Below are 15759 nucleotides of genomic sequence, written 5' to 3'. Positions count from 1 at the left end.
CTTTTGGTCAGCCTGGTTACATTTATAAAACTAGGATGGCCAAACTAAAGTTTATATGTAAATACTGTAGCATGACACTGATATGGCCGGTTATTAAGAATGTTTAGCACACATCACTCATAATCTAAAGCTCTCAACTGCAGCGTTTTCGGTGCTGTAGGATTAGTCGGATTTGGTTTTACTATAGTGTATGGGGCAGAGGTAGATGTATAGGTCCTTTTGGAGGCTTAGCATCCCAAGGACAATGTTTTATCAGGTGCAGTACCAGCTAGGATTGGGGTTGTTGGAAGTAGAAATGTCAAACACTTTATCACTTATTGATGAGGGTACGTCCTGTGTATCCAATTATGTTTATTGCATATGGGGCTTGCATTTCAGCCCCTTCAAACCATCTGCAGAATAACCAAATAAAGAAAAGCACATTTGGTATTCCCTTTTAAACCAGGTTGTCTATGAAGTATATTCGGGTAAGAGAGCTGGGGTGAGCTACGAGTCACCACGGCTACTACATATAGCCAGTAGCAGTGTAAGCAGGTGGTTTAGGCACAAGCAAAGGAGGTTATAGTTCAAACCCTAGCTCAAAGTCAGTGCCTCCTCCTGCCTCAGCCCCCCAAGAGATGACAAGATGGCAAACTGAGTGCAAGCAAGACCATTACCTCCAAGATACTGTGCAGCATTTCAGGTGTTTTTTTTACCCCCAATGTATTAGTTAAAACAAAAGGGCAAATATATATTGAAACATGGTGAATCAATTGAAAAATAGGGGTAAGAGGAAAAAGGGCTAGACTTTATTTGCCCCATTTTTTTTCAGTTCATTTGCCCAAACTAGTAAACAACTAGTAAACAAAGCTTACTAAATGTTACCCATAATTGGCAAGTTGAAGGTTTAGGAGGGTTTGGGAAAGTAAATCTTCATTTTCATGCTGTAGATTGTCAAGGATTTAACCATAAATTTGCAGGAAAGCATTTTGCTTTGACAGTTTACCATTATTCATCCCAAATGTTACACTTTTTTATTGATTTGTTTTTTGGGGGGATTGGCAGGCCCACGCCCTCTTCACTCACATTGTATGACATCAGCAGATGAGCAGTCAAGGGAGAAAAGGGAAAACATATTTTAACATGATGCTGGTACTAGTTATTTAAATATATCTGTATGAACTTGCAATAAATGGTACTTGTAGTTTTAGTTTAGAGGCATCATGTGAAGACTTTGATTGTTTTCTCTCTGTGTTAACTGCTGATTTGTTGTACAGCCAATTGTTCTGAAAACTCTCAATGTGAATTCACTAATTGGATAGAATTGATTTTCAGAGGCAAGAAAAACAAACAAACAAAAAAAAACTAGGAACTTGTATTAACGCTTATGTTTGTCATAATGATCTGTTTTAATTAATTGTGTACCATTCCGTAGCTTGGCCTTCTGTGAATTCTGATGTATCAGAAGGCAAGTTCTGTTTATATTACCTAATGGAAGTTTTAGCTGTAGGACCACAAGCTTCTTCAGTCTAGGAGTCAAATAGTAATTGTCTTGCTACTACAGACATCAGTATGGTGCCATACATGCTGTCTTCATCTTCAGGAAATACTAATTTTATAGGGAGAACATACAGAGCTGATATTTTCAGCATGGGCTTATAAAGCCTCAACCTACCTAAACTTCAAAGTTGTGTACAAACATGGACAGCAAACGAATTTGAGCTATCAAGGTATATGTTGTACACAATTTTAAACCGGTAAACAGAATTCTCCCACTTTAATTGATTAACCTAGATTTAGATGATGGGATACTAAAAGCTAAGCAGTTACTGAAACTATGTTACCAGTTTTAAATAGTAATAAGTTGTTTAATTGGCACCTCCAGAGTAAATAGCTGATACGGAAAAGCAGAACATTCTAGCAGTCTTAACCTGCTTTGAGGATATTAAGATATCAGTGAACTTGGACTGAAGTTTTACTGCATGAAAAAAGTATGAATGTGAGTCAGATGGGTGAAGAAAATATTTTCATAAATGACAGGTCCCTGCTTCTAGGATGTTTTTTGACACTCCTATTAAAGCAATGACATGGCGAGTCATCATTTTAGCATTTAGTTTTGGTAACATAAACACCAGGATCTTGTGATCGGCATCAATGAAACATATTGGTAGTGTGTTACTTTGGAAGAACAGCAGGTGTGGGTAAGGCAGAAGGTAATGAAGAAGTGTGGGAAACAATAGGGATTTTCTTTCCTTTAGGCATGCCAAGAATATTGGTGTTGTAGAAATAAATAAACTACAACAGTGGCAACAGAACTAGCTAATTTTCCAAGGTTAAGATGTATTTTAAATGTAGATGCATCCTACTGTTATCTACTCTATAGCTTATGCAGGGAATAAAATGCCCAATAAAATAGTGCACATTTCTGTTGATTTTAGTTGCAGTTTTTGCAAGTTCAAAGAGGGTATAGTTTATGCATGTTGCAGCATTCTTTCAGGTACAAGTTTAAGAAACTACTGTAAGTCAAGTAGAACATCATATTACCTGATGGTTGAGAACAAACATTTTATCATGGAAACATTTTTGAATACTGCTTTTTCATATAACCAGTTTGTAGTTAAAAATTATTTCCCATGTTCAGTTGCACATCGAGATTCATTTATTTTAATTAGAGCTCAGTTTATGTTGGACTTACACTAGGATTACTTTTTATTTATGGCACCACTATCCTTAAAGCAGCTTTTTAAAAATAACAAATTGGTACTTTTTAAAAAAACGCAATAAGGATAGGTTATTGTTTACAAAAAGATGCTACTCTTGTAGTAATACTGGCTTTTTGGAGCTGGGCAACAGAACAGAGAAGTCCAAATCAGTCTTTCCATAGGCTAGGATAGGCATTGTGGAATGGATCATGTACAGTAGATTGTTATAACCCATCACTGTGGGTTGCTATATAACAATATTGAAATTAAGCCAACAAATGGAAAATGGTTGAGTAAGTTGATTAAAGAAAATGTTAGGAAAGCTATGCAGACTGAGCTACTACAGCATAACACATTTAACCAATGTACCGAGGTGTGTGTGTGTGTGTGTGTCTATGTCTATGTGTAGAGGTATAGTTCTGAACTGACTTCTTTGTGATACTGGGTGACAGAGAGGATTGCTCCCTTTTGTTAGTGTGACCGGTTTATCTCTCCCATTCTGGGCAGTTAACGAGTCCTTGATTCGAACAGGCCTGTTGAGATGTGAAGTTTCAGGCTTGTTCAGTTGAAGGTGCCACAGAGAAGCAGGAGCATGCCGATCCATGGGGATAAGGGATATGAGGGGATAATCAATGCACTTTCAGTGTAAAATGGTAGGTTGAGAGAATGCACCAAGGGAAAAGAAAGCACAAGCAAATAGTGCCTCCATATTTATTTTTTATTTTTTTGTAAATTATAATCATTTCCCCATGTAAATTGCCTAATGTTGTTTTGGAATTCTGTGAAAGCAAAGTTGTCTGAAGAATCTCCAACCTGCTAAAACAAGTAGAGGGTAATGGACTATAAGTAAACATTTGCTTGAGCCCATGTCTTTTTCTTGTAGCAGGAGCACAACAGTCTAGGAAGGTATGAGAAAAAGGTCCTGTGCGCAGTTGGCTGTGACAAAAAGCATAGGATGAATAAAGCAAGGAAAAAGTGCCAGCTTGTATGGTGGTGTTTGTTGAACCACAATAGATGGCAAGGGCTATTAATATATATATATATATATATATATATATATATATATATATATATATATATATATATATATATATATATATATATATATATATATTAATTAGGATTGTCAATAAACCCCCTGAATAAGTTGATAGTATTATTTAGAGGGCTGGTTTAATTGACTATTTTTTTTCAGCTGTGTTCTGGAAATTTGGAATTTCGAACACAACAAAAATAATTGTGTTTTTTGTGGTCCAGTGTAGTTTTATTATTAAGATTCTGTATTGCGTAGTAGCATTACATGCCAGTGCAAACCTGATCAATTATGATGGCACTTAGTCTGAGTTCACCCAACATGTGATCTTTTTCAGTGTGTATTTATGGAAAAAGAAAACAGTTTCTGATCTCAGCCAGTATATGATATCGAGGTTTAGCTGTACTGTATAAAAAACCTGGTGCTTATAAATGGCTAGGCTTCCTTGTTGACTGAGGATAGAATGCATATTTGCATTTTAAATACATTCCTTTTTTTTTAACCCAAAGTTGCACCTACTGTATAAGTTTAAGATAAACGTTTGTTAGCTGGCAACTTAAGTTTTACATTATTTAACCCATTGTCTTCCAGAAGACTTTTCACAAGTGCATTGATTTGCCAGTTCTCACAAGTGGAGACATTAATATAAAGATTAAACTACCTGAAAATACTGTACACAGTAAAACTGTCTTTGAAATGGCACATAGTGCTGAACCTTTCATAAGAGGTGAAAAAAGAATTAAATTCTAGGACATCAGGGTTGAAAAACTCAATAATATCAGCTTTTTAAAGTGGATCCAGCTTGTAGCAGCCTTGCCTGACTGAATATGCCCTCTTGTACTGAAGCCATCTTTGGGAAACAGTTGGAGGGGCGATGGGGTGGTAGGGCATTCCGATTGTTTTGTTTTATATATATATATATATATATATATATATATATATATATATATATATATTACCAGCATTTGCTTTTCTTTTCCACTAAATTAATTTTGGAGAATAAAATAAAACACAAAAAATGACATTCCTTTCTGCTAAAATAATCTATTTATGTTCTGTCTGCCTATTTCCCACCTTGTTTGCAGTTTGACCAAGATTACCATTCCAGATGGGGGTAGGGAGGGGAAGGGGCCATGCACTTTTCATAACTTGGCCAAGTGACAATGTGGGGGTCTTTCCTTACTAACTGCAGGGTCTATATATAATATATATTTTACACCTCAATGTACACACTTTGCTGCTACTGTTTGTACTGTCTACAACAGATTTGTTCTTGTTATCATGCTCCTGGTAGTGTATTATGAACGAGCATGAATTGTAAAGTATTTATTTAAAGAAAAAGAGAGACAAACAAATCTTTTCTTTAAAAAAAAAAGTGTCATTAATTTTACGTCCATGTAGCTTTAGAGTTTGTGACATTTTTGGACTTTGCTAGCTCTGTCATTAGATCCATGTTAAGATCTAGTCATATGGTTAAGGATTTTAAGCAGAAGGGACTAAAAACGAAGGAAAACTGTATTACTGTCAGTTATTTATAATATAACTGTTTATTTCCTTAAGTATATGACCCACAAGGATGTGAAAATAATCTGCAAGAAACTGTTTTTGTACACTGTACATCCTTAGTATTTTTACACGTAAATGTATATGATAGGGATGCACATTATTTTCCTTCTTACAGACTGCTTAAATAAAGCACTATGTCAATCTGCTAATGCGCTGTGTGGTGTGATTTACTGCTTCATGCTTCCCTCTACTCCAGTGGAATAGTCAAGCCCATTTTGAATGCATTTCTGTAATAACTTCTTCATTTAGTACCCATTTGGTAACACTTTAGTGTAGGATTCTGTTATATAGTAAGTAGTTAACATTTTAAGGAAATGTCATAGCAAAAAAAAAAAGGCAAAAGTATTGTATAATTCTGTATTTCTAATCATTATCTTTAATGGTTAACATAATTAACAGTGTATTGCCTATAGCAAAATGTAAGGGTTACCTCTATTTAAACCTCTCCTTTGTTAAACAGTAATTAAAAAAAAAAAAAGTAAAACATTAACTGCATCTTGATTTTATTGTGCAGTACTTGAAAAGAGTATGATTGCTGCGTGGACATTTTATTATGAGTAAAATTTGATATATTTGTCACTCAATTTAGTTTAAAGGAAGATGTATTTGTATCTAAGTAAAAGATCAAGATTCTGATTTGTTTTTGTTTTAAACTATGTTAAAGACTATGTCTGTTCATGCATTTTGACCACAATTTCCTACAATACCTATTTTTATACTTTAGCAAATATTGGTAAGGCCTACATGGTATTGCCATGCCTTTACCATTATAAATCTGATTCACATTTAGCTTGACAACATATATATGCTGCCAAATCAGACATATTAAATAGGACTGCTTAAGCTTCAAATTATATGCAAATACATTTGTTAGAGTTGTTAAAAAATATATGTAAAGTTATACTCTTTACACATTTCATAGTGAGGTGACTCTTTTAGACCTGTTCCAGAATCTGTGCTGAATCACTATATAAACATTGATGGAACGGCATGATAATGTGTGCCCTGTACATGTCACACTATTAAGGTAAGAAGTACTAGGTAATTACAGATTAAAATGCTGCTTGGAGAATACTTTCACAACATCCAGGTGTGTGACATTGAACTGGTAAGTTTAAAAAAAAGAAAAAAAAAACACTTGTTACTTTTCAAGTACGAAATGTAATCATTACCGTACGGGTATTCACCTCCTAAAGACTGTGAAACCTGAATAATTATAGCAAAGCTGCTCAACTGAGCCTGTGACACAGTCATGGCCCGCCCCCGAGAGCATTAAAGTACTGCGCTCACAGACCTCCGCACCATTTTTCCTATCAAGGTTGACCTGACGGACGAGCCTTGTTCAGATAAGGGCTTGTTAACTGTATCTGTAATATATTTTGCATTTATTGTGTTTTTAGACAAAATGTATGTAATATCAAAATAATCACTATAATTGTTCCCTTTCAAGTATGAAATGTAACCATTACCGCATGGGTATTCACCTCCTAAAAACCCAGAAACCCGAATAATTATAGCACAGCTGCTCGACCCCACCCCCGAGGACATAAGACTGTGCTTTCACAGATCTCAGCACCATTTTTCCTTTCAAGACTGACCTGACAGGAGAGCCTGGTATCAGTACTTGTTGCTTATGATTGTATAATTTTCGCAAATTACTGTGTTTTACATAGTTTATGCAAATATTTATTTATGCTGTAATAGTTTTTTTTTTTTTTTTTTAATTATTTGTATATTGTGCACTGCAGCCTGTTGTTTGTTACGTCCCTTGTGCCCCGTGTGAAGCCAGTGGCTTGAGTTGCTCCTTCCCAGAGTTCAAGCAACATAAGTCAGCTGCCTTTGTGCTTCCCCCAGGCTGCATAGCTCCGGCTGGAGTGAAATGAAATACTTGTTTTTAAATTACAAGATGTTTATTTTTTACAGAAATGTGTGGACAGCTGCCGGACCAAGATACATGCTTCGGTTGAGATTGCTTGGAGTCTCTCCTACAGTACCTTCCACTTTGGTGACTTCTTGTGCATCGCCATTGCGAAGGCTGTTAGTACCTCTAACAAGCAGGCTTCCCTCAGTCTAGTGTGTGGTACTGACTGAGTGGTTTTGCCAGTGGCTTGTACAGGTGGACATCCTAACTGGAACTGGAAACCGGTTAACCTGTACCGTGGAGAAACGTCTCTGCTGCAGCTCTACAGAGCACTCTGCATCCGTCATTCCTGCACGGCGCTCTTCCCCATTCCCTTGGTAGACAGGTGGCTGCGTCCTCACCCCATGTTGCCAAGGGAGACCGGGCAACGCACCCAGGAGAGTAGCCCACGAAGGCAGTCATCTTCACAGTCTTCCTCATCTTCCTCTGCCTCTCCTTCTCCTCCCTCGAGGAAGAAGAGTCGTTGCCGTTCCAAGTGATCAGCACGCTCAGTGCAGATGGAAAAGCTCTGGGCAGCTGTTTCCCACCAGGGAACAGTGCTCACAGAGTTATTGCGTGAACGTTAGCCTGCCCCGTCTGTCAAAACTGACACAGTTGAAGCGGGCCATGACCGCGTCACAGGCTCATCAAGCAGCTTTGATATATCTTATTTAGGTTTTAGGGTCTCTAGGAGGTAAATAGCCATACATTATTATTATTATTATTTATTTCTTAGCAGACGTCCTTATCCAGGGTGACTTACAGTTGTTACAAGATATCACATTATTTTATTTATTTTTTTACATACAATTACATTATCTTTTACAAATTATTTTTACAAACAATTACCCATTTATACAGTTGGGTTTTTACTGGAGCAATCTAGGTAAAGGTACAGCAGCAGTGTCCCCCCAACTGGGATTGAACCCACGACCCTCCGGTCAAGAGTCCAGAGCCCTAACCACTACTCCACACTTCTACATTTCTATTTCAGGGAACCAGGGTTTAATGCATGCTAAAATGAAATATTAAGAAACAGCAAATACTTTAGTTTAAATGAAATCTTGTTTGTTAATACACCTTTTTGTAAGTGATATCTGATGACCTAATCAAGTCACAGTTCTTGACACAATGTTCAACTTGAAAATGGTATTCACAGACTCGATGCTGGAAATAAACAATTTTTTAATGTAAAAAATGGGTCATTCTGATGTAAGCTGCATGTTCACATCTGTATATAAATAGCACTGGTAATCAAGCCAAACACATTTTTCCAAAGACCTCAGAAAGCAGACTTGTACACCACATTTAGTGGGATGCAATTTCAAAGTCTTCACTTTGAATTCGGAACACAGTAAGTGTTCCCCAGTTGTTTTGATGCTGCTGTTTGTGTAATAGGTTTCATTACAGTGAGTTTTGTCAATTTCTAATCATATATGTGATGCGGCAGAGAAATAACGTAGGCACCCCTTGTCTGTCCACCTGTTTGAAGACACAGTATAAATTTCACATTTTACATGCACATCAAGAGAACAGCTTATCCAATTTAAATGACATTCTGTTGCAAACACTAATGAGAATATCATAATCTGGGGTAACAGACATATTTTTTGTGAGACTGACAGCTCTCTAATGCCCAATTTCAATGTCGTCACCAATGCAACTTACTGATCAGGAGGCATGAAAATAAACAGGCAACCTCTGTTCCTGCTGTAAAAACTCCCATGTGCATCCGCCAAACATTAAGCAAAGGATGTAGCCAAGGTACTTAACACTGGAGGCAATGGTTCAGCCTGGCCTAGCTAGGTTCCTGAACTCCATGCAGCAGGGATTTTACCAGGTGCCCCATTGCAGACCCATGGGTCTAGTGTCAATCCACTGGAATTTAGACTGAACTTAAAATCCTGAGATACTGCTCATGAAAATGCCAACTTGACATTTCCATGTTCAGTTGTATACAAACAAAAATGGAAAAAAGAAAAGTTTTTGAAAGATTTATTTATTTATTTGTAAATAGGTATTGATGTATGGCTAAATACAAAACCAAATACACAGGTAGCAAAAGACAATTAAAAGGCTTAATAAATACAGTGCCCCCCCCCCCCCCCACTGGTTTATTAAACAATTAAAAAAGGTATTTTATATTATAAGCTTTCCTAACAGGTGGGGTTTTTGTTGACTGTCATTTTGCACATGTTTACTTAGAAACACATTTGCATAATTTAATAATTAAGATATCAAAACAATGACAGTGTTGGAGTATATGTGGAAGACTGTACATATAACTTGAACTGAAAGCAAAAAACAAACTTACAGACCATTTCAATTTCAGGCAATTGGTTGAAAGCAGAGTCATAGTATACATTTTTCTATAAGCATTCTGATATAGCAAATCTGCAAAAGTAATTCCCATCTTTCTTCATCCAAATTACGAAAGGAGGTAAATGTGTTGTGCTTTTTTCTTGCAAATAGGAAGCTATCCATTTCAATCTGTGTAGATTATCACATGCATGCAAGCTCAAATATTAATAAAACACAATAAGTAGAAACTGCATGGAAAATAATATAATGGGAGTGTTTTAAGTTTTGAGAAAACAGGTTTTAGTTTCATATTTCAATACACATGACAGCCTCTGAGATGTTCATATAAACAGTAGTTAATGAATTTGAATAAAAAAAGACACAGGTGCAAATTGTTACATAACAAATAAAAAAAACACTATCATTATCCATTATTTGGTGCTATGATGACCAAAGACACCTCTTGAGACAGCTCTCATGTTCATGATGGTCAGCTTTCAATTCTTGATAAACTAGGCAACTGAAAAAAAAAAAAAAAAAACAGAAAACAACAACTTGAATAGAAATACTATTTTTTAATAAATGCACTTATATTATCATCTAGTGCTTGTACCACTTCCCACTACGGTTGAGTTCTCAGAAGAGAAGTTTATCAGTGGTGAAGGATGTGGCTAACACATGTAAACAACTGCTATTTTAAAGTGTAGGAGCCCCTTGTATAATTTTCTCTTTCTAAGAGAATATACTTTACAGGTGAAGGTTAATGCCTTACTCTAGTGTCTGGCTTTATCTAAAATCAGGTTTATGTGACACACGCACAGAGGTTAAGAGCAGGAGCCTTGTTTTGGGGCACACTTATGGTTATACACCTCCCTCCCCCTTTCCCTTTTCCAAGAAAGAAGCAGCAGCCCTAAACCAAAGTCTGTTTACTGTAAGCTGCGAGTCGGCACGGGGACAGGCACTTGTTGACAAAACAGGAAGCCTGGGTGAGAGCTGATGTGAAACCTCTGGTGGGCTGAAAGACAGACAGACTGTCTGCATCAAAGCCCTTTTCACTTTACTGAGCAGCTACCTGTAATCATTCATAGTTTTACACTTCTACAAATGTCGTTCTGTTCACTATAAGACCAATCAATGTAAAAATTATTACTATTGTACTCACTTCTATAATATATATATATATATATATATATATATATATATATATATATATATATATATATATATATATATACACCGACGTGCTCAAATTTGTTGGTATCCTTAGAGCTCATTGAAATAATGCTTCATTCCTCCTGAAAAGTGATGAAATTAAAAGCTATTTTATCATGTATACTTGCATGCCTTTGGTATGTCATAGAATAAAGCAAAGAAGCTGTGAAAAAGAGATGAATTATTGCTTATTCTACAAAGATATTCTAAAATGGCCTGGACACATTTGTTGGTACCCCTTAGAAAAGATAATAAATAATTGGATTATAGTGATATTTCAAACGAATTAGTTTCTTTAATTAGTATCACACATGTCTCCAATCTTGTAATCAGTCATTCAGCCTATTTAAATGGAGAAAAGTAGTCACTGTGCTGTTTGGTATCATTGTGTGCACCACACTGAACATGGACCAGAGAAAGCAAAGGAGAGAGTTGTCTGAGGAGATCAGAAAGAAAATAATAGACAAGCATGGTAAAGGTAAAGGCTACAAGACCATCTCCAAGCAGCTTGATGTTCCTGTGACAACAGTTGCAAATATTATTACGAAGTTTAAGGTCCATGGAACTGTAGCCAACCTCCCTGGGCGCGGCCGCAAGAGGAAAATCGACCCCAGAGTGAACAGAAGGATAGTGCGAATGGTAGAAAAAGAACCAAGGATAACTGCCAAAGAGATACAAGCTGAACTCCAAGGTGAAGGTACGTCAGTTTCTGATTGCACCATCCGTCGCTTTTTGAGCGAAAGTGGGCTCCATGGAAGAAGACCCAGGAGGACTCCACTTTTGAAAGAAAAACATAAAAAAGCCAGACTGGAATTTGCTAAAATGCATATTGACAAGCCACAATCCTTCTGGGAGAATGTCCTTTGGACAGATGAGTCTATGTTCTCAGACGAAAAAATGAAGCTGTCAAAGAAAAGAACACCATACCTACAGTGAAACATGGAGGAGGCTCGGTTATGTTTTGGGGCTGCTTTGCTGCGCCTGGCACAGGGTGCCTTAAATCTGTGCAGGGCACAATGAAATCTCAAGACTATCAAGGCATTCTGGAGCGAAACGTACTGCCCAGTGTCAGAAAGCTCTGTCTCAGTTGCAGGTCATGGGTCCTCCAACAGGATAATGACCCAAAACACACAGCTAAAAGCACCCAAGAATGGATAAGAACAAAACATTGGACTATTCTGAAGTGGCCTCTATGAGTCCTGATCTGAATCCTATCGAACATCTATGGAAAGAGCTGAAACTTGCAGTCTGGAGAAGGCACCCATCAAACCTGAGACAGCTGGAGCAGTTTGCTCAGGAAGAGTGGGCCAAACTACCTGTTAACAGGTGCAGAAGTCTCATTGAGAGCTACAGAAAACGTTTGATTGCAGTGATTGCCTCTAAAGGTTGTGCAACAAAATATTAGGTTAGTGGTCCCATCATTTGTGTCCATGCCATTTTCATTTGTTTTCTTATTTACAATATTATGTTGAATAAAAAATCAAAAGCAAAGTCTGATTTCTATTAAATATGGAATAAACAATGGTGGATGCCAATTACTTTTGTCAGTTTCAAGTTATTTCAGAGAAAATTGTGCATTCTTCGTTTTTTGTGGAGGGGTACCAACAAATTTGAGCACGTCTGTATATATTATATATATATATATATATATATATATATATATATATATATATATATATATATATATATATCCAATTTAATCATAAAACCATTAGTTCCCTTTCAAGTATGAAATGTAACTATTAACAAAGTAATTTTGTCCTAGTAGTTAAGGGTTAAAACTCTTATGTAAACATATAATACATTTTACCATCTGGTGTTTTAAGAAGAAAATGCACTACCATCTGGTATTGAAAGTTCTACACAGTTACATGTTACATTTAAATAAATATGAAACCTGTAACTTGTTTTACTTTTCAAGTGTCAAGTGCAACAACTGTTGTTGAAATGTGACGATCATATGTATTTAACTGCCATAGAATAAACACAGCTTCAGCTTGTAAAACATTAGGTAATTATCATAACCCTAGTTCCCTGAAATAGAAATGTAACCATTACCGAATGGGTATTTAGCTCTTAAAGACCCGAATCCTGTATATCAAAGATGCTGTCTGAGCTTGTGACGCAGTCGTGACTCCGCCCCTCCGAGGGATCAAAAGAGCTGCAGTCACAGATCTCATCGCCATTTTTCCTTTCAAGATTGACCTGATCAGAGATAAGTATACTGTTGCTTATATCTGTTTTATTCACATTACATGTGTTTTACACAATTTATGTGATATATATTTAGCGAATCGCTAAAACAGTTTTTTATATAAAATCTATTCTGCGTATTTGTGTGCACTACAGCGTGTTGCTGGTTATGTCCCGCTCGGCCTTGTGCCCTGTGTGAAGCCAGTGGCTTGTGTCACCACCTCCCTGGGACCCAGCACCTTAAGTCGACTGACTTTGTGCTTCCCCCCCAGGCTGCACAGCGTATTCTTTTTCTCATTTTTGTTGCTTCTGCCAATAAGAGACGGTTACATATTATATATATATATATATATATATATATATATATATATATATATATATATATATATATATATATATATTAATTATATATATATATATATATATATATATATATATATATATATATATATATATATTTTTGTAATTGTTTAAATTACTGTTTCTTCGAAACAGAGAACGTTTTTTCTCATTATTTAATTTCTGTTTTACAGATATCATAAACAGGCCTATCTGTAATGTGGTGCTTGACACACGTACTGTAAGAGCAGCTGCTGGGCTCATCAGCACTGTGCAGGACCGAGATACCAGTTTCAACTTTTTTGTGGGTTGTGTTACAACCACAGTATCCCGATGCCGCTTTGGTGAACAGCTATTAGTATAAAGCTAAAGTCACCAAACGGGTACCGAACCGACCCGGTGTCACGAAAAATAAGCAGCCTGAAAAATAAGTAGCCTCTTGCCTTTTTGCGCATGGGGGGGAATTTTAAATTTAAAGGGGAGGTTTGTGTCGTGGTCAGCATTTTCTGTCTGTGAACTTTAATTGTCAAGCTGTATTTGATGTGTGATCGCCGTCTTTCTACATAGTACATTTTTTACACTTAAATGTTCTGACAGTATTTTTAAAAGCTACATTTTAAGTGAGAAAAAAATTGTATAGTTTTAATAATACCATTTTGTAAAATGACATACCGTTAAGTTCATTATTATAATTGAAGGAATGTGGTTAAGACAATTTATCATTTTACATTTTTAATCCGTCCTTCGGATGAGACGTACCGAGGTCCTATTGATGCTGCAGCAGTTGTTGATTCATAGCTCACCCCCTACTAGTCTCAGTGTAAGTCACTTTGGATAAAATCGTCTGCTAAATGACCAATTAATAATAATAATAATAATAATAATAATAATAATAATAATAATAATAATAATAATAATAAAAAACCATGGGTACTGAATTGAAGTTGTTCATGTTACAAATATTAAAGTAAAAAAAACATACATAAATGCATTATTTTGTGTATGGGAAGAATCAATAATTAGTAAGCATTTATTGTGCGTTTATTTTTAAGTGCAATTATCAGGGGCATGATTCTATCGTGAGCACGAAAAATAACGACAAAACACGGAATGTACTTCTTTTGGGAGGGTATTGCAAAATATATATATATATATATTGTAATAATTAAACATTAAGTGCATAGAACCTCGTAAATGTATGCGGTGTAACCCAAATGGCTGCAGCGCAAATGTCAGACATCGGCACCCCTCTAAAGAGGGCCCAGGATGTTGCCATACCCCTAGTGGAATGTGCCTTCAACTGCCCTGGTGGCGGAAGGCCCATAGAATCATATGCTAACTGAATAGCATCCACTATCCAATGAGAAAGGCGTTGCTTAGACAACGGCTGACCCAAAGTCTTAGAACCATGGCATATGAACAGCTGTTCTGTTTGCCTCACAGTCCTTGTGCGGTCAATATAACACCTCAATGCCCTCACAGGGCAGAGCATGTGTAACCGCTCTTCCTCTGGGGAAGAAAAAGGAGGAGGATGGAACGCCATCAACTCGACTGGTTGGTTCATGTGAAACGGGGATATGACCTTGGGTAAAAAGGCCGGATTTGGACGCATGGAGACCTCAGAACCGTCTCCTGCGAAACGAGTACATGATGAATGCACTGAAAGTGCATGTAACTCGCCCACACGTTTTGCTGATACCACTGATAGCAAAAACGCAGTCTTTATAGACACGAACTTCATATCCACACTGTGGAGAGGCTCGAACGGTGCCTTGGTAAGGGCTTCTAGCACAGTAAACTGGTCGACCTTGGAGGCTGCAAGCGTCTTGCGCCTTTTAGGAACTGAGATGCCAGAAAATGGCAACCAGGTGATAACCCGTCAATGCGTACATGGCAAGCCGAAATAGCGGCTAAATACACTTTAAGTGTAGATGGAGATTTCCCCTCATCTAGCAGCTTCTGCAGAAACTGTAATATCACTGCCATAGGGCAGGAGACCGGGTCATGGCCCTCAGCTAGACACCAACTCTGAAACAATTGCCACTTATACGCATACTGCGACCGAGTAGAGGGCGCTCTCGCACTCTGAATGATCGATATAACCGCCGTCGAAAGCCCTAAGGCTGACAGGCGCTCCCGTTCAGGGGCCAAGCCCATAACTGCATGAGTTTGGGGTTTGGGTGCCATAGCCCTCCTTGGGCTTGGGACAACAGGTCCGCTCGCAGAGGGAGCTCCCTCGGGCGACCGTGCAACAACTGCACCAGACTCGGGAACCATATCCTCCGAGGCCACGAGAAGCGATCAGAATCACTGTCGCTTGCTCTACCCTGACCTTCTCCAAGAAGGCGGGCAGCATCGGAATCGGTGGAAATGCATACAGGAGCCCTGGCGGCCATTCGTGAGCCAGTGCATCGACTCAGTGTTTCACCGAGAACCATAGGGGACAGTGCTTGGTCTCTCGCGAAGCGAAGAGATCGACTTGCGCTGTGCCGAACCAGTCCCAAATGCGCTCTACCACCCGAGGGTGAAGACGC

At 37.6% G+C, this 15759-nt stretch overlaps 1 protein-coding gene across 2 annotated transcripts in view; it reads right to left on the bottom strand.

Moving 5' to 3' along the window:
• Window positions 1–9163: 9163 nt before the first annotated feature.
• LOC117410903 (serologically defined colon cancer antigen 8 homolog) overlaps window positions 9164–15759 on the bottom strand; it is a 139609-nt gene continuing 133013 nt past the window's right edge. For both annotated transcript variants that reach the window (XM_034017842.3, XM_034017843.3), the window contains exon 18: window positions 9164–10001. In XM_034017842.3, the coding sequence (XP_033873733.2) occupies window positions 9972–10001 (30 nt within the window). In that variant the 3' untranslated portion in view covers window positions 9164–9971. The remainder of the gene's footprint in view (window positions 10002–15759) is intronic.

The sequence above is a fragment of the Acipenser ruthenus genome, chromosome 6 (assembly GCF_902713425.1).
Source record: "Acipenser ruthenus chromosome 6, fAciRut3.2 maternal haplotype, whole genome shotgun sequence".
NCBI lineage: Eukaryota > Metazoa > Chordata > Actinopteri > Acipenseriformes > Acipenseridae > Acipenser > Acipenser ruthenus.
Note: the sequence above shows the minus strand (reverse complement) of the source record. Positions and strands in the feature narration are given on the sequence as shown.